Genomic DNA, 20,465 nt, shown 5'->3' with positions numbered 1-20,465 from the left:
GTTTGGAGGCGAAGGAGGGACGTAGGGACGGAAGAGAGAGGGAGCTGTCGGGGAAGGAGCGAATCGGTCGGCGCGGTGGCCAAGAGGCGGTGATGTGGCGGTGGAGGACTACTTTTTTCGTCAGCGGCGGCGGAAGGCGCTAGCGAGGGGCGGTGTGGTTGGGCCCCCGCCCGGGCTGTCTGTCGGGCTGTCTGTCTGTGTCTCTCTCTCCTCCTTTCGGTGCTCTGCTCCCTCTCCTCCCTCCCTTTCCCTCCTGCTTCCCTTCTCGCTTCGGAAGCTGCAGCCATGATGGTAGTTTGAAGCTCCTCAGGCGGTTGGCGCGGGGGCTCGGAGCCGCAGCCCCAACGGGGAGCGAGTGCCTGAGCGGTGAGGCGCAGGGGAAGCGGGGTCTGGCAGGCGGCCGGCTGGCCGACCGGCGAGGCGGCCCGCAGTGGATCGCAGGAACCCAAACCTCCGGGGGACGGAGCAACATGACCAGGGGCTGCCGCCAGCCCCGCGCCCTCCTCAGGACCTGAGTGCGGCGACGGCGGCGGCGGCCTTGGTCCTGCGCGGCCGCCGCGCCGCCGCCACCGCCTGAGGCCCAGCCGCCTTCCCCGCGCTTTTTCCGAGGGAAGCCCGCCGGCCCGCCGCGTCGAGCCATCGAGTCCAAGCCCCGAGCCGGCCGCCTCCCGTTGAATCCGAGGGGGCCCGCCCGCCCGCACCCCCACTTAGCGCGGGGTGCGGAGCGGGCCGGGGGAGTGGGCCTGCCCGCCGCGGAACTGCTGTCACCGCTGCAGCTGGAGCGCCGCTGCCCGACTGAGGGGGGAAAGGAACGGCCCGAAGGCGGCGGCGGCGGCGGCGGCGCTTCCTCTTTCTCGTCCCAAAGCCGCAGGAGAGCGATAGGGAGCCGGGGCCGCGTTTCTTCGCCGCCGCCGCCGCCGCCCTCGAGTTCTTGCTTGCCGGGGGGAGCCGCGCCAGTGGCGGAGCCTGCAGGAGGACCTTCATCGCTCCCGCTTTCCGTCTCGGCCGCTGCGGGGCCTTCGAGGGAGTCGCGGCTGGATCGATCAGGGGCAGGCCCTGTCCACAGTGCCGGCCTCCCTGCGCCGTCCGTGCCCCGCAGCTGCTTGGTCAGCAGCCGTCGGCCGTACCGGCGGCGGGGGGCGTTTGGGGAGCAGCCTCCCCCGCCGAGGCTTAGAGCCATCTGCACCCTGCAGCCGCCGCCGTGCCTCTCCGCGCTGTTCCTGAGCGGCTCCCGGCTCCCAGACATGACCGCCATCATCAAAGAAATCGTCAGCAGGAACAAAAGGCGATACCAAGAGGATGGCTTCGATTTAGATCTGACTTGTATCCCAGAGCTTGTGGAGGCCGGATGAGGCCGGGGACAGTTCCTGTTGGGGGGGTTGATGGTGGTCGTGGTCGTGGTCTCCCTTTCTCACTGCTGCACCCCCATCCCCCAGGAGGCCTGGTGTCGCTGTTCCTTGTATTTCCCGCCCCTTTCCCCATTTAGGTGCCATATTTTGTAGAAAAATGGCTTTGATTTCTGGCTTCTCCCTCTCTTGCTCCTCATGTGCAGAAGCAAGAGTCTGGCAGACTCAGGCCTAGGCCTGGCATTACAAGGAAGAGATGAAATGGAAATGAGTTGTGACCATACAGCTGTTGCATCAATAACTTGAAGGTGATGTTCAGGATGCTCCTTGCAGTAGGTCTTGTATGATCTGGAATAGTTATATGGGTTATGGCAGTTGTTTATATTAAGGTTTATCATTTAACAGCGACAAAGAGCTGAGTACTTCCATTGCCTTTGTCTTCTGAAAAAAGTTAATGTAGAAAGTGCTGCTTGGATCTGTATCACATCAAAGTCAGTTTAGTGGATGGAGGAGAGTTGGCTATGGGTGGAAAATCTGTTCAATGGTTTTTTTTGGACGGAATTATGTTTGGTTAAAAAACAGGCTCAATAATGGATTATAAATGGTGGTATCATATATGCAGCAAAAGATTGTTGTAAATATTAAACTGGTATTCACTTATTTTTCATAGGATTTTGTGCTTGATTCTGATGTATTTATTTAGGAGATTTAAGTACCCACAAATTGAAGTACCTGATGTTCCTCAGATAAGATTTTGAAAAACTGCTATTTTACTGGAGTAACCTATCTGCTGATGGTGGTTTTGCTTGAGAAAGTGCTTCTCAATATATACTATGGAATACAATGTTTGTGCATTCAAAGATATTTTGAAATCAGTGGATACTTGTAATACTCAGTCTTCGAATTTTCTAACGCAGTACAATTTTGATGACTATAGAAGAAATTACCTTTCGGTTTCATAGCTTCCGTACAGCAGGTGTGGCCAATGTGCAGTGGATATTGGTTCTTTGTGTCAACTCACAATATTGTTTTAATTATAAAGAGATTGTGATTACTTAAATATTTATGTTTTTTTTTAATAGTAGAAACTACAGCTACTAGAATTAGGAAGTTGGTCATTTACATACTCTGTCCGGTAATTTGAGTTATGACTATAAATGTTAAAGCATAGAGATATTTTTGTTAATAAGTTTGTCTTTCAGCAGAAATAGGTTTAGCAGGAGTACTAATTGGTGATATCTTCTACATTAGCCTAGAAAATTGGAAATTTTAATTGGGAGGTAAGGCTCTTTTTTAGATTTAGCAGTGTTTAGTTTAATTAATACAACTTCAGCTAGAACATTGATGAACTACATGATTATAGTTAGCTGTATGCATGTGTATGCATTTATATTGCTATCCATTCTTTGGTTGCAATTGTAGAATTAGAGGGATTTACCTAAGTTTCAGCAGTTTTTTATTTGAGATGTCATTAGGAGTTCTGAGTGTTCAGATTGTTGGCCCCAAAATTTATCCCATTTTATTTAACCCTTTACTGCTTTGCCTCTTTTTGAAAGTTAGGTACTACAATTTAAAAAAATTATAAAAACATATGCATTTATTTAAGGAAACAAAACTTCATATGTTCTTTTAAATACATGCAGATTGACCATTCCCATATATTTATAGTATAAGATACATGAGAGCATAATCCTCTTCATATTTATTTGGAAATAAGTTCATTTGTTTGAAGTTACTGTACTTGGAATTTAGAAAGCTGCCTTATATTGAGTCATTTCATTGGTTGATCTAGCTCAGCCAGTTGATAGATGTCAATTAACATTGGTTAGTAGCATCAGTCCTGGGATTTAGGTAGAGGTTTTCACTGGACCAGCTAGAGATACTAGGGATTGAAGCTAGAACACTCTGCATCCAAAGCATGTGCTCTGTCACTAAGGTATGTTCAAATAAGCATGCACAGGTTTCTGTTGGAAAAAATTTAAAGTGAAGAACTCATTCTGTAGTGTAGATAAATGTGATAAAAATTAACTCACTAATAACTTTAATTGATAAATAAATGTGTTGTATGTCCTACTGAGCTCCTTTTATTTTCTGCATAAGAATACAGAGGACCATGTTGTTAGACTAGCAAAAAATCTTCCATGTAATTGTTCAACAGTAGACTGATGGATCTGAGGTCTTATGCAGAATGCTTGATAGATTTTTACTTATTGTCTTTTGGCATAAAACTTTCAATATTTTCCTTCTGGAATTGGGGCTTATTCTTACATTGAGTTTCCCTTGAAAACTGTATTTCATATTCGTTGTTATGAACTAATGAAACAATAAATTATATGTTAATATGTAAGATAAAGGGTTAAAATCAAGCAACATTCTCTGTTAACTACAGTCCCATATTAGTGAGTAGCTAGAGAGTGAGTCCTGTAAAATTTGGAGAGAATCACCTATAAGCAAACTTGCTTTAGAATTGAACTGAAAGCCTTCTCATTACTTTTAGTGGAATTTGGTAGTATCTAATTTAGATCTTTATTTGTCTTCAGCATAATGAAATTGTCCTTTATGGTTGAGAAAGCCTGTTTTGTAGGTGTAAGTTATTATATTAGCTTGGTTTTTGTGTTTTTGTGTATGTAGGTGGACATGTGGATGTCCATATAATGTCCATATGATTTCAGTGTAATAAATTAAACTGAAAAACATTTCTAATGTTAATGCTGAGAAATGAGAAGTATTTTTCAATTTGTACTGCTCCTACAAACCCTGATTATTAGCCATGTTGGACAGGTTTAATGGAAGGTTTTAATTAAAAACGTCTTTAGGCCATCTGATTGATATAAACCATAATGTGTGAATAAAAGTGTTAAGTACATATCTTCTCCATATAAGAATATCTGAGTGTTCTTAACAAGTAACTTTTAAGGGAATTATGTATAGATTTATATTTTAGTAGAAATATTTTGTTAATTCATAATTCGTGTGGGATATCATGCAGTTTGGCATGCATTGTGGTGATAGATTAACCATTTCATTCATGATGTAGTTGGATTCTTAGTTCTCCAAATGGTGTAAAATAGGATCCTGTTAAGGTAAAATTATTTGGCTATTTATTTATTTAAAAATTGGCTATTTATGTATTTAAAAATTGTAATTAGAATGTGCACAATAAAGTTATGGAAACTGAACATGAAGTTAAAAATTAACAAATTTGCTTATGTACACAATCCACAGTTAAATTACAGCTTTGGTCATTGGCACAGTAGAAGTTGCAGTATAAGCAAGTAGCCAGATGTTGTTTTAATAAATATAGTAAGCTATGAATTAATTGCAGTATAAAAGAGAAGATGTGATTAGACTCTTCCCTAAGATAATTAGTTATGTGTATATGAAGCTGTGTTAGCTTAGCTGTTGGCAGTGTTGGCTGTGTAGTATGGAATGACCCATTTATACCTATGATAGTGTTCCCTAAATATATATATATAGCCTTGTACTATACACCTTGATTGCCAAGGGCTCCATAGGATCTTTCTCAAATCTTTTTTTAAGTGGAAATATGAGTGCTTGTGTTTGCAGAAGTATGGGTAAGTGTGTCCCCTGATGCTTATATGTTTATTTTTATAAGCGTAATTTAGTTTGCTCCCATATAGTGTGGGGATGAAAGTATGAACTTAAATATACAAATAAGTAGGATTAATTAAAAGTAAAGTCTCCTTTGAATCAAGCTCAACTCCTGGGGGTTTCAGGGACACAGCCATATAGTTTTCTTGGCAACAATGTGAAATGATTTGTCATTGTTTTATATTCTGCAGTATAATATATTTTCAAAAAAGTAAACACATTGTGGCAAGCGGCTGTATTGTAACTCAGGTGGGCAGTGTTATGGTGTTTTAGGTTATACACTGGTTAAGGCTTTTTGGGGGAAAGCTGAGGGCTTCAGTGGGTAGAGCAACAGTATAAAGTGCTAGGGAGGATCTGTGCTTAGGTATTTTTATATTTCATGTGTTTTCAGACCTCAGGGTAGCAAGAAAATGTACAATAATTTTTGACAATTGTATGTTGAACTTTGGTGGACTGTTTGATATCTGCTGCTTGGTGTCTATAACAGCTCATATCATTTCAGTGCATTGGTATCTTGGTTGCTAATTATGGGAATTGTAGTTCAGGAACATTCCAGGATAGAAATAGATTTTTCACTAAAAATGAAATATTACAATGCCAGTCATCAGTTCTGTTTGATGATAAAAACCTACTCAATAGAAATTATTTATATAAATATTGTCAATAAATATGCTGGTATTCAGTACTGTATAAGTGACCTTGAAGTCTAAAAGTTTAAACTAGCTTTCTCTGTAATACCCAAAGTAAAATAAATCTTCTGTAAATAACTGAGATACAGCATGCTAAAAGCAAAATAATATTTCATCTCTGTGTTACTTGAACTGACATTATCATTTAAAAAAGCTGATGATTTGGAAGTTGTTATAGACATTCGAGGTTTTATCCACTTATTCCATCTATCTTTGAACAATTAGTCATGGATTGCTTGTGGTAAGATAAATGTCACTCGATGCCTTGATTTCAGAACTGTGGTCAAGGGAGTTGCATTAGAGATATGGAGTGGCATGGCAGTGCCTTTTCTCTCAGCTTTGTCCCAGCCTTTCTGGAGGCTTTGGGAAACCTCCAGATGGCCGCACTGCCAACTGCTGCCAACTGCTGGAGAAGGAAATCATTTCCACCCCTAGTTTCAGCAAGAAATCTCTGCTGAATCCCAGTTCACTCAATTAATGAAAATTGCCTGTTTGTGGGGATACAATTCTATTGGGTTATCTATCCATGTAAGAAGATGCACAGAACAGAAGCTGTGTTCTCTCGAGCAGATTTGGGGTTCAGTGGGAGGAAAGGGAAATTATGCTATGAAAGCAGATTTCCACATGTATAGTTTCAGGCCTAACCCATTGTTATCTGTATTTTATAAAACACATAAATGGAATGGCATAAACCTAATCTTACCTATAACATATTCAGTAACTATGATACAAGCATTCTTTGGACTCTGCTTCTGCTGACTATGGAATACTAAATGATAGCTGTACCTTCAAAAGAGACCTTCTACTTTGCATGTTCCTTTAGCAAAGATGCTAATAAGAGGTTATGCTTTTCTCTTGTCCTGCTAGGAAATTCACTTGCCCTTTTAAAGTAAGAGATACAGTGCCATTTTGACTACATAATTTTCCAGCTGTGGCTTCTTCTGTTGTAAAATCCGTATTGCTGCTGGCGGTAGTGGTCAGCGCAATGCTGGTCATGATGTTTCTTTGTTACCTGTGGCTTAGTCTTCACTAACACAGTTTCTACAGAGAAATACTATAGCTTTGTATTCCTAATATACCATTACAATATTTCATTTATTTACTACAGTTAATTTGCTGCTCAATCCAACAAGGCTCAACATGGCTTACAATAAACAAACAAACAAACCATTAAAATAAAGCTATAATAATCAATAGCAAAACAAAGAAACAGTACCCCAAGGAGCAGCCACAGCATCCAGACCCATAGGAGGACAGTCCCCCTCATCATCATTCCACCGTTCTGTAAAGGCTGTCTATTCTCACTTCATTGTGTTTTATTCATATAAAATAAAACATTGGGTTTTAAAAACATAACCATTTGACTAAGAATTATTCAGGATGCAATCTCATGTCACATATTTGTCTATAAACCTCCACCACCACCTTTACGTTCTGTATTTTTGGAGGAAATACACTATACTAATATGCAAGAACTCTGTTACCTCCCTATTTTCTTTCCATCTGATGTAGAAAATGCAGCACTCTGATGTGTGAGCACCTTTTTAAGCTTACTGATTTGTTAAGAACGTAAACTTGTTTCTATTAATCTTGGAACAAAAAGTTAATGGCTAATTTCTAGGAGTATGCATCTGATTTAGCTCAATCAGTGGAGGCAGCAGAATGGGATAGTTTCAGTGAGATATTCAGTATTCTGGAAATAGGTCTGAATTTAGCCCTGAATAATTCTGAGCCTTAGGAGTGAAAATCAGCTGTAGAGTTTTTTTGTTTTTTGTTTGGTCATTTATGAAAAATCCTGTTGTGAGAGATGGGAGTGTTGGATTTAAGTGAATGAAAGGTGTGTTCTATCAGAGTGATTTTAGAAATCAACCAGTATTGGTTACAGAATTTTGAGGGGGTTGGGACTACAGAAACCTTAAGGGTTAGGAGATTTTAAATACATTTTTAAAAGGTATTTACTTTGTGTGGTTGTGCCTTATTGTCACATTCTTTTCCTGCTAAGTTTTGTCATGGGGTATCAGTTGCATAATTTTTATGCTGTGACTTTTAATTCAGAAACTTCATGAACCCTATCCATTGTTATAACCAGCATGGCATACAGAAAGAATAGATAATGGGGGAAAAGTGGAAGCTCATTCCTTATGTTTTCACTAGAATTCTTGAGGAAATCAGCTTCAGTACCTTCAGAAATGGATTGCATTCCTTATAAACACCCTGCCTCTTTGCTCAAAAATACTTCAATCCATTTGAAATTTAGCATGGATGACCCTTACTATAGAAGCTACTATTGCTACAAATTTCAGCAGAGACAGAAGTTAGAGGTGTTTAAAAAAAGCTTTTAAAGAATATTGCCTGAAAGCCCAATACAATTTTTTATGCAGCAGGACATACTTCATCTGCTCACAAAGCTCTGGTTTATATGTATATTTCATTACATTCTGCTAAAAAAAGAGAATACATCTGTTTGTGTTATTCCTATGCTAAACTATGCTTCTCTGTTTTTCAAAATTTCTCTTTGGTTCAAGACAGAGCACACTATCTCCAGAATGTTCTTGGTTTCCAAACCTCTGAATTCAGATTGGTACTGTGGAGATGCAGATTCCAGTTTCCACTCAACCATGGAGCTCATTGGGTTACTTTGGGTTAGTTGCTATTCTTGGCACATGGTTACAGTTTTGAGGTTAAAATGAGAGAGTCTCATGTGCATGCCACTGAGCTTGTAATAATAAAAAAATTATTTCAGGAATAGACAACTTTTGCTGGTGAGCTGCGCTTTGCTTGCCCATGTGTGCTTGTGTGTGTATGCTGAGGGCTGCAGTTGAATGATGACACAAAATGGGTGAAGCTGTATTACATATATATAGCTGAAATGATCATTTTGTTCCTCGGTTTGGGGAGGAGTAGAGGATTTTTTTAGAACAGTGTCAAGTCTACTAAAAAGTGTATACGTTTTTTGATTTCCCACCTCAGAATGAAAGGAAATTATCACCACTTTTCTAGAATTTCTGCCATTTTATTTGTAAATGGGCATCTAGGTCTGCCCACTTTGGTTTAAATCTCAAATGAACTGACTAGGTATTTATTTATTTAAAGAATTTATATAGCTGTTCAACTTGGACAATGCAACCCTGGATGCTTACAAAAATGATCAAAATAGAACAGCAACAACAGTGATGACTAAAATGTGACCTGGCTCACATTCTTACATCTCAAGAAACCCTCAGTAGAAGAGTACAGTCAGGTTTCACTTCTCTGCCAACTTTGATGGAAGTAAACATGCAAAGGATTTTGCTAAAATAGAAGTTCCAGTGTATTGCTGATTTTGAAATCTGAAATATTTGTCCAGTTTCCCTACTTCATCTTATATTGAAAATATATATTGTTAAACTAACCCAAAATTTTAATACACATGGGGAAGTATTGCACATGTATTTTGTTTTGTTGTCTTCTAAGTTCCATAAATCTCTTGCTTGGATTATGGCAGTTTACTGAGATAGTACTAAATTATTTTTTTCCACAAATGAGATCTTTCTTAAATGCAATGTTATGTTAGAAACTGGAAATGAGCATGTTTGTTCAGGAGTTGAGTTTGTTACAAGAGATCAATCTCTATCAGGTAGCTGGAGTTAAAATAAAACAGGTATTTTTGTTAGATCCATAAATTTTCATCTCCCTATGCTAGCAAGTTTTTTCTAAAGTTGAACCTAAATCTGTTTCCCTCTGTTGAAAGGGTTGCTTCCAATTGTCATTATCCTGAACATGCTGAATATATTTGGCTCATAAAATACTTTGTTGTGATATAATTTCAAACTTCCTTTTCCATGACTGTCCTCTGATTTAGATAAGACAAATTTGAGGAGAAGAGATTTGTCAGCACTGGAATAACTATGATTACTAAATGGAACTTCTTTGATTACTAGCAGCTGGTAAGCAGGAAAAACGCTGTTAGCCTGCAAGCAGGGCATGAAGGTTTCTGGAAGCATCTAGCCATATTAGAAACAAGATGCTGAACTAGATGTCCCTTTGTTCTCATGTAACTGAGCTGTTTCCATGTTATGACTCTTTGTATTTTATCTATATTGAATTCTTATACTCAGAAACAAAAATTAGATTTTTATCAGTGTTGAATACAAAGGTACAATGATTTTAAACCTTTCAGACAGTACTGAATCTTGGGACAGTGCTCCACTTAGTGTGGTTTCCGACGGCATTGGTCCTTTGTGACAGCATATCATTTACATAATTTAACTCTCAATCATTTAATCAACTGTTATTTCTACATTTTCCGTAGAAGTGCAGCTGGTTGTATTTCCTTCTCTCCATTGGGAGTGTATATTTATGTGTAAATGTGCATGTGAACCTGTACATACACACAAATAAACACACGCATATTGATAACTTTTTTTTTCTTCTGAGAAAAGTTTAATATACCTGACTTTCCATAGAAATACAATTTGCATATTCTTCATTTTGGATCATTTTTGGATTTTCTTTATTTTATTGTCATATTCTATAGCTGAGTTATTGATAAAAATCTATTAAAAGGACTTTTTAATACACTGCTAGATATCCCTTTTGGATTTACAGTATATTGATAGATTTTTCTTAGAGTCTCTGTGATTTAAAAAAAAAAACTTTTGCAGTTGATTCTTATGGGATCATTCTGAAGACTTTCGTTGGAAGACTGCAAAATTACTCTTTGTAAATGGGACATTGTCTTCCTGACTTAGTCATAATACTGAAAAGGCAAAACATGTTGCTACTACAATGTATTAGAAACAGTAGATTGGGGAGTATTGTTTTGATTCAGGCAGTCATGTGCTTTTTAGTTGTGTGTTTAACTTACGTATTTGATTTATTTTATACTGTCCATAATCTAATTGGAGTTGGACAGACTTAACAAATCCAATAAATAATACAATAAATACTAATAGTAAATAGTCACAACTATTTTAGCTTTTTTTCTTTTCCTTCTTACCCCTTCTCTTTTTTCCCATTAAAAGATTCTGTTTGAATATTTTAGCATCTTCCTCAATTTTGCATAAGTTGTCATATATGAGTGCTCATGATTCTGAGAACCCAGCTAGCTCTGATGGAGTCTTTAGTGAACTCATTAAGCTGCTTTGATTTGAATATACTTCACTTTTTTTCGTATTTGCCTTGTCCGTTGGTTACCATGACCTATGAAGCTTTCTCACTCTTATCTGTTGTTCATTATTATCTGTTCTTCTATTGTTAAAAAATAAGTTTATAACCTTTAATATTTTTTGTTAATTAATGCAAACTTACCTAGTTGGGTTTGGGATATTTAATTTTCTTTTTTCATCTATTACTAGCCTTTTTATGTTGCTAGTCAGAAATCCAGATTTGCAGTACATTTTCCTTTGGTAATTTACTTTCCAGAGCCTCGTGTGGCGCAGAGTGGTAGGTGGCAGTATTGCAACCGAAACTCCCCCCCACGACCCAAGTTCGATCCCAGCGGAAGCTGGATTCTCTCTCAGGTAGCCGGCTCAGGTCGACTCAGCCTTCCATCCTTCCGAGGTCGGTAAATGAGCACCCAGCTTGCTGGGGAAGGTGACGGCTGGGGAAGGCAATGGCAAACCACCCCGCTATAGTCTGCCAAGAAAACATCGCAAAAGTGGCATCCCCCCAAAGGGTCAGACATGACTCAGTGCTTGCACAGGGAACCTTTCACCTTTCACAATTTACTTTCCACTTGAAATAAAATAGCATTGGGCAAATAAGAGAATTCTGTGTATTTATAATGAAATTTGTGTAGTGTTTATAGCTAAAATTTAATGACAAGGATGGATGAAATGGGCTTCTTTACCTAATTGTGAAAGGCAACTTTTTCAGTAAAATTAAATGAAAATATAGAGATGTTATAGTTCTGTGTTACAGCAAGCCTTCTATAACTGTTTCATTTTTGTTTTTATTAATAGTACAAAATAATTTAAGAAAAAAAAGCCCTTGATCCTCAGTCTTTTTCTTTTGGGATTAGTAGTCCAGTGCTGGCCTTAGCAGACTATTTATAAAAGCATTTTTCCCCCCCCTCAGAAAAAAGGCCATAAGTTAGTGTCTACGTGGGACTGTAGTTAAGAATAGTATTTTCTGTAGACTCCTTGCACTGTGTAATTCTAACAAAAGAGTAAGATGCTTGGGAAATACTCAGCCACAGTGTCGTAGTTTAGTGTGAAATGCAGAGAAATGGAATATGACCTCTTCTAAAATGTCAGATATGTTGATTAAAACCAGTTTTAAAACGTTGATTGCAGATCTCATATATATTGGATGCCATATTTCTCTCATGGAAGCCTGTTTATTCCTTTTCACAAATTATTGTTCCATACTAAAAAGTTGCCAAAGGAGGATACTGAAAATAGCACAAATGAATTTATTCTTAATATTGGAAATACAAGTAAGTAAAAGTAGATCTTCAAGTATAGCTTGCTACTATTTGTAAAAAGTTTTTTTTTTATTACATTACAGTATAGCTGACCGCTAGTGTGCCTAAAAGAATGTTGGGGTACTGATATGTGGCATCAGTTAAGTAATATTTTGCCAAAGTAATGATAATGGAAGGATTTCATAAACTGAGTAAATTAAGTTGATAATATCTTATTTCAACTTTTTTATAAATCGAAGATTTGGCAATGCAATATGTAATTGGGTATTGCTGAATTGTATATTAGGTCTTAGATTATTTCTGATAACGGAAGTATAACTTAAGAAAAGACAGGTTTGATAACTGTTCTTTCTATTAATAGTTCTTTATTGCTTTTTTCAGTGCTGTAGAAAAATTACGTTATTACTGGAAACCATTAGCATTGTTACTTTCGTGCCCTGCTTCCATTTTGTACTGTTATATAAAGGATTAAATGATTCTGTTTTTCATTAATAAAAGTTACTATGGCTTTCCTTGTGCAAATAGACATGATAGCAACATGGTCTAATCTGGGCTATTGCAATTCCCTCCTTTCAGAAAGGAAGCAGAAGCAGAGCAACCATGGCAGAAGGAATCTGTGCTTTTCTACACAGACTTAAATTTATAGAAGTCCAGCAAGATAAAATGGTTAGTGAGAAAATGTCCTATCAAGAGAAAAGATTCTTCTGTCCATGCTATGTTTCTTTCGCTTCGCTGGGAGTCAGTGGTGATTTGATACATGAAGAAAATGATTATATGGAGAATGTTCCTTAAAGTCCTGATGCTGTTTCATATTTCCACCTCTTGCCTGTTATCCTACCTCTACCATTAGACTGGTATCTTCTTGTTATGGCAAGTGCTAGCTGTTAAGTATAGTGTATTGTAATACGGGCTTGTCTTACAAGTCTTTCTGTTTTGTGGCCAGAAGAAAAGGGTACCAACAAGCAAGACAGAACTGTTAAAATCAAGTCTCCCTCAATTATTCGGAGAAACCTATGTTCTTGCTAACAGTGTAGAAGTTATTTGTCATTGCCCTAAGATGTTATTTTGACTTTACAATTCAGTCTGTAGTGGTGGGGTTTTCAAGCAGCGTTAAGAGGATTTTTCTCCATAGCAAAGAGTTCCTTATTGAGGAAAAACTTTTTTTTTCCTTTGTTATATTCTCTATTTTGTTTTTAAAGATCAACTACACTTTTAAGGTTAGTGTGAAAGTTCAGTGAAAAATGATGATAGCTGGCAAATCTTGCATTTGTAAAAGCAGAGAATAGAGATAGTCCAGGCTGCTCAAAAATCTATTGCATGGGACAGGAAATAAGCAAGAGGGTTTGAACATTGTTCCAATTTATAGACCACCTCCTTGAATTTTACTTGCTGAAATTCTTCGATTATGGCTTCTTATTTTCTTCAGTAAAAGTTACTTGACTTAATTTCTTGCAAGCTTGCTTAAGTGTTGAAGGTTGTTGTTGGGAAATGCAACAATCAGTTGTGTCCTTAGGAGCATAGCACAAGTGCAGTGTTTTCTAGTGTAGTCTGCAAGGATATTATGGGTATGGGCACCAAAGTAAGATATATAAAGTAAGATTTCTTTGTTCCCATCCGGGTTTATTTTTCTCTACCAACTTTGTTCCTTTTGTTTTGTGTTGGTTTTGTATTTTTTGTATTGTTCCCTTGTTTTTAAATGTTTTTAACAATCTGTAAACCACTCAGTCACTGGGAGTCAGGCAGCATATAAATGTAATAAATTATTGTTATTAAATGTAAATGGTCAAAATCCCAGTTATTTCAACAGTTTGCCATTCTCACTTGAGACATCACGAGCTTTGGTATTCTTGCCTGAACTCTCAAGATTCCAGATGAAAATACCAGAGTCTTGTAAGATTTGGTGATCTTGCAAGATTCTGAACACAAATTAATTGTGGCATCCCATAGATGCTGTTTCTTAGCTATCTGTGCCATGGGGCCTACAAGTTCTGTGTAGCCAAGCTTAGTGTCCTCAGTGTAGCGTTCTGCATTAAAACAATGTTCGGAATAGTTGCACTGATGAAAAAGTTTCTGAGGGCGAGAATGTAAGCATGTATGTCTGCTTAACCCTAATAAGCAGCTGATTGCATGCCTGGTAATAGTTTTCTTTGCTTGTAAGAACATTGATATGCCACGAATAATAATGATCTCTTTGAGTGCAGTGAAAATAACACAACTGTGAACACCAGGAAGAGATGTTTGACATTTAGTACTGAGTGTCAGAGTTGATTTTGTTAATAAGAATTTTCTTCATTGCATTAATCTTTTAGTACTAATAATCTGTGCTTTGAGAGTTGTGGGAGCTGCTGGCTATTCACTGGCTAGCTGGGCACAAGTTTTGCTATCCCTGGTGGTGAAGATGGAATCACATGGCTGTGAACCTTTTACCTGGTTCTTAAGTTTAAGGATAGGCTATAATTGGATATTCTATGTATTCCATAATAACGATGTAATAATAATGCTTGACCTTTAGGACATATCTTTAAAGTAAGCACTACTGTACATGCTGAAGGCAAATGCTTTTATTTGACTCTTTGGAAAGGATTTTTTGTTATTCTGTGTCTTATATTGCTGAAAGAGTAACTAATGTGGGAAGAAAGTACAGTTTTTATTAAATGTACTAGTAAGTCATTTTAGGTTCTGTTGTTTTTACAGTTGGACAGTTAATTAAATGATAGGCCATTTTTAGGAAAGCACAACTTAGTGATGAATTAAGCTTGAGTTAGGATTAGGATGTAGCCGAGCAATTGTTTTTTAAGTTCAGTCTGTATAATTAGATACTTGAAGTATTTATCACAGTTATTCTGCAATTTTGTAAATATTTGCCTTAACATGAATATTCAGATATTTATCCAAATATCATTGCAATGGGTTTTCCTGCAGAACGACTTGAAGGAGTGTACAGAAACAATATTGATGACGTTGTAAGGTAAGAATGTGTTCTCAATGTCTATCTCACTGACAAGCTTAAAGTCCCTAATTCTGCTAGGAATGCCCTTTCAGCCATCAAAAAATTAGCTTATCCCTCCCTTTCAACTGAAACAAAGGAAGCATTAATACATCTTCTAGTTTTCGGACATAAACAGTAGAATTGCTCTTTCACATGATGATTTTGTAGAACTATATTGTATTAAGCTTTCAGTATGCTGGTGCTGTTTGTTAGCCTTATTTCAGTCTAGCAAATGTCTTTTGTGGCTCTGAAATTTACAATAGAGGAATTAAATGTTTTAAGTATTGCTTGAATAGTACTAAAAACTGTGTCAGATTCAGTTCTTTCTTGGTGAAAGTTGGTTTTCCCTCTTTTACTTCGTGATGTTTGGCATTGGCTATATTGTACTGAGTGCTATTGGTGCCCCCCCATTATGCATATTTATTACACTCCATAATTCTAAAGCCTCCTTGGCTGCCCACGGTTCAGAATCTGAAAAGGCGATTTCATGATACCGTCCCTTGGGATGTAATTGAAGCAGAGGAAGCAGTGGAAATGGTAGTTCACTGGGGAGATGATTATTCATGTAAGGCAGATCATTGTTACAAGAAGTCTTACTACCCCACCCATGAGAATTTCCCTGAAATTATCTTAATACCTTGAAAAAAGTTTGACAAGTTTCCATCAAAGCACTAACAAATAACCACAAGCCAGAAAGGTGGTGAATGGGTTTGGTGGCTTCAAATAATACTTATTTTGCTTACTATATGAGTGTTAAGTGTAACAAATTTCAGTACCATTTCAATCTCCCATTATCTGTGAACCTATTACTCCAGTGTCAGCCTACAGATATATAGCAAACAAATTGGGGTTTTTTGTTTTACTTTTTACTTGTGGGTGTTTCCTTTGTTCAATTAATTTTTTAAAAAAAATTAGACGCAGTTGCTTAATTTAAAAATAAATTATTTGAAATAGTAGGTGAGAGCTTAGAAATGTTTCATTTCAGTGTGAGAACTGAAATTTATACAAAACAATCTAATATTTAAAAAGTGTTTTATGATACCATAAGGATTACCTAATTTTGTTATCACACAAGCTTTTGTGGATCATTCTGCGTCATCAGTTGGAGTCAATCCCTGTAATTTTATATGCACAGTATATATGTATGGGGCAGGGTGGTAAAGATAGGTAGGATTGCGTTAAGAGACATAGAAACAAAATGGGGTTCGTAATGGTCATAAATGGTAGGGACGCGGTGGCGCTGCGGGTTAAACCGCTGAGCTGTCGATCGGAAGGTCGGCGGTTCGAAACCGCGCGGCGGGGTGAGCTCCCGTTGTTAATCCCAGCTCCTGCTCACCTAGCAGTTCGAAAACATGCAAATGTGAGTAGATCAATAGGTACCGCTTCGGCGGGAAGGTAACGGCGTTCTGAGTCGTCATGCTGGCCACATGACCCGGAAGTGTCTATGACAACGCCGGCTCCAAGGCTTAGAAACGGAGATGAGCACCGCCCCCTAGAGTCGGACACGACTGGACTTTACGTCAAGGGAAACCTTTACCTTTACCTAATGGTCATAAATAAGTAGTGCTTTGAGTCAGTCTGCAGAAAAAAAAATCTTGTGGCCCCTCAGAGCCAGCAGTTTTTTATTGCATGTGATTTATAGGCCTGAGAAGGTTTATATAGACATAGTTCTTTATGTCACAGTTATAATTTGGAGGACGAGATCCTCGAACCACATGTTTAATTTAGGGCTGTGTAAAGCTTTCAGAGAGGTACTTTGTGAAGTGAAGCTCTCCTCAGTGTATTGAGGCAGTCGTGTCCTCTAGAAAGCATAGCACAATTGCTTTATAGCTGTCCCAGGTTGCTTTCCCATAGAGACAACGCTTTCCCCTAAAACTGTGGGCCGTGCCCCAAGGTGCACCTAGAGACAGCCTGGGAAAGCTATAAAAGCAGCTGCTGTTCTGGGAGATGTGGCTGCCAACACGGGTTCCTAAACTTCACTAAACTTGCCTCAGACATCCTCAGTTCTAACCTGGAGAATAAACGTGATCACTAGAGAATATGGTCTCTAGATTAACAATTCAGACAGCTTTTTAAATATTATACAGACCAACCTCCTATCTTGGTTATCCTGCCTAAAGTTCATACAGATTATTTTTGTGGTAGAACTAGTACCTCAGTGCCATTCCAGTTGTCATACTTAAAATATCTTCAAGAAAAAGCTGTGATAAAGTGATTAACTATCTTTCTGTTCAGATCAGGAGTTTTTGCTTTCTTTAATAAATCCTGGAAAAATATCTATGTAGTCACTAATAGTTGGCAGTGACTTGATGGCACATAATTATCAATCAATATTTAATAAAATAGAATGGAGAGAAAAAAGATTAAATATAAAAATTCAAAAGGAAAAAGAAAAAAAATACTGTAATTACAAGATAAATTGTATTCATATTTGATGAATAACAGCATTGCTTATACTGTATATAATATATGTACATCACACATTGGATGCATATTGTGAAACAGGAAGCCTTGCAATCTTTGTACCTGATTTCCAGAGGTCTAAGAGATTGTAATTGATTTAAACTTGAGAATAAAAGTTTCACAGTGACTAATTCCACTCATTATTACTATTGATATAAATTGTATTTTTGTACAAGAAAAATCAATGTGATCCTGCATATCCGTTAGTAAAAAACTGAAGACCTGGTTTTGCCAGCACACCTGGAGCGGGAAGGGGAATAGTCATTCTTGGGGATGGCTGGCATCCTAGAATGGCCCCTTTATATTTACGGACTGGTATAGAATCTTCTGCCATCTGGATTTTATTGCATTTTATATTTTTATCATCTGTTTATGTTTGTTGTATTATTTACAGTTTGTATTGAATTTTAAACTTTATTTCTACTGTAAACCTCCCAGAGTCCCTCCTTAGGAGGGAGATGGGTGGTGATAAAATTTGACAAACAAACAAATATACAGAAATAATACCATTTCTGGTAGGAAATGATACAGAGCTTGCAAGAATTTTGGTATTGCATTTGCATCGATTTATTGGAAGTCTTTGTGATACAGAGGTTTAGCGAAGGATAAAAAAATTTTAAGAAGCAAAACGGAAGAACAGGGTACACCTCTGCCAAAGACCATGTATGATTGGTCTGATTAATCGAAATGTTTTAAAAATAAGTACTAGATAGAGCAAACAAAGGAATCCTGAAATAAGCACCTCTCATGAGTACTGATGGTGAGCAGGAGGGGGCCCCTAAAACGCATGAGTAGTTTAGAGAGTTTGAGCTATCATTCAAAGAGACACAGAACAGACCCGCCTTGACTTTTGGGGGTTTATCTGTCTGGGTTTTCCCACGCTTCTTCAGTTTGGTAGGATTTTCTGTCTACTATAGCAATGATAAAGCACTAGAGACTTCTTCCTCATCTCGGCGTGGTTCTTGCTTAGTCAGGACAGCACCTCTATATCAGAATTATTAAAGTGTGGTTACATTTGTGGTTTAAATTTAGCAGCTTTTTGTTGATTTGTTTTCTTGCCCAGAGACCTGATAATGAAGATTATTAGACTATGAAGTGGGTAGTAAGTTGGCAAAAAGACCAAGAATCAGTTAGGATTTTAGAATTGATCTATAAGAATACATTTCACAGATAGGTCAAATTTGTTTAGACATATTTCAGTTGGCATGAAGGTATACAGCAAATCATGGATAAATGACAAAGCTTCAAACAGAGAGAGCTTCATTATATATTATTTCTCAGATGCTATATACCGATTAAACTAATTTTTTGTATATTTATTTTATTTATTTGTCAAATTTTATCCCTGCCCATCTCCCCCCTAAGGCAGGATTCTGGGTGGTTTACAATAGAAATAAAGTTTAAAATTCAATACAAACTATAAATAATACAATAAATAAAAATAAAAATAGAAGATAAAAATATAAAATGCAATAAAACCAGATGGCAGAAGATTCTACACTGGTCAGTGAATATAAAGGGGCCATTCTAGGGCGCCAGCCATCCCCAAGAATGACTATTCCCCTTCCCTCTCCAGGCATGCTGGCAAAACCAGGTTTTCAGTTTTTTTATGGAAGTCCAGGAGAAAGGGGGCTTGTCTCACCTCCAGGGGAAGAATGTTCCAAGAGGGCGGGAGCTGCTGCAGAGAAGGCTCGCTTCCTGGACCCCTCCAGATGGACTTCTCCTACAGACAGGGTCCGCAGCATCCCCTCTCTGCATGGCTGGGTGGGACAGTTCTATGTAATGGGGATGAGATGGTCCTGCAGGTAGCCTGGACCCATGCCATGTAGGGCTTTAAAGGTAATAACCAACACCTTGAATTGGACCCGGATGCAAACTAGAACCCAATGCAGCTCGCACAGCAAAGGTGTTACGTGTGCTGATCTTAGAGCACCTAGAGTCGCCCGCGTGGCTGCATTCTGGACCAGTTGTAGTTTCCGGATACTCTTCAAGGGTAGCCCCATGTAGAGCGCATTACAATAGTCTATATGGGAGATGACCAGCTCATGAGTGACCGTTTGAAGGGCCTCTTGATCCAGGAAAGGGTGTAACTGGTGCACAAATGAAGTTGAGGTGACTAAAACTTTAACATTCTGAAGCAATTTTTAATTAAGTTAGACTTTAGTTTTCCCTTAAAAGTAGTCCGATTTAGAATAAATATATGAACTAAATACAAACCTAAAATCTTTTACAGTTTTAAAAGAGACTTTTTTAAAGAATCACAGTTAACTTGTAATGATAGCAAGTATTCTGAAGGGAGAAATACTGGAAAAACATTAATTATCCTACATCATGTACTAATACTGTGGTATAATACTTTGGACAGGGAGATCTAGATTTTGAGGAGTGGCATTCTGGTTCTTTATCCTAACATCACTGACAAAATTGAGTCAGATAGTTATGCAGTTCTATTTGAAAACTGCATTATTTTTGTACTAAAACTATTTATGACTATTTGATAATTGTAGAGAGCATTTGCATGTGGTTCAGCACATTGCTATACAAATATATTTTTATAAACTTTCCCTGGGATTTATGGGTGCAATAATCACAATAATTTGTTGAGCTGGCATGTGTGGATAAGTACTTTGTCACAAGTATTTCTGTCCATTTTTGCATGTAAAGCTGAACCAATAATTCTGTCTTAACAAGTCTGCAGTGGCAATGTACTCATGCATAGAGCTTAATCAATTCATCTGAGCAGGCAAATACCAAGAAAGCCACGATTAAACAGCTTCCTTGATACTAACAATGTAGATTGAATTACTTCTAAGTAAACAAGAATTCATAAATGAATTTGAAATCCTGAATTGATGGTTTACCATAGCATACAGATATTGTCAGGTTTCCAAGCTAGGACTCAGCAGAAGCTTCCCAGACAGTCTATACAACAAGACTAGATAGGAATCTTTATTGCAAAC

General features: G+C 38.0%; 1 protein-coding gene across 3 annotated transcripts in view; it reads left to right on the top strand.

Annotated features, from left to right (window-relative positions):
- Positions 1-526: 526 nt before the first annotated feature.
- PTEN (phosphatase and tensin homolog) overlaps positions 527-20,465 on the top strand; it is a 60,271-nt gene continuing 40,332 nt past the window's right edge. For 2 of the 3 annotated variants that reach the window (XR_010068228.1, XM_063307461.1), the window contains exons 1-2: positions 527-1,323; positions 14,937-15,021. Coding sequence is in view for 2 of the 3 variants with exons in the window: in XM_063307461.1 (XP_063163531.1) it covers positions 1,245-1,323; positions 14,937-15,021 (164 nt within the window). In the remaining variant the exon portion in view is untranslated. The remainder of the gene's footprint in view (positions 1,324-14,936; positions 15,022-20,465) is intronic. The other variant, XM_063307460.1, reaches the window with a different exon arrangement.

This window comes from Candoia aspera, chromosome 6 (genome assembly GCF_035149785.1).
Source record: "Candoia aspera isolate rCanAsp1 chromosome 6, rCanAsp1.hap2, whole genome shotgun sequence".
NCBI lineage: Eukaryota > Metazoa > Chordata > Lepidosauria > Squamata > Boidae > Candoia > Candoia aspera.
The sequence above is the reverse complement of the archived record's forward strand: the minus strand, read 5'-3'. Positions and strand labels throughout refer to the sequence as shown.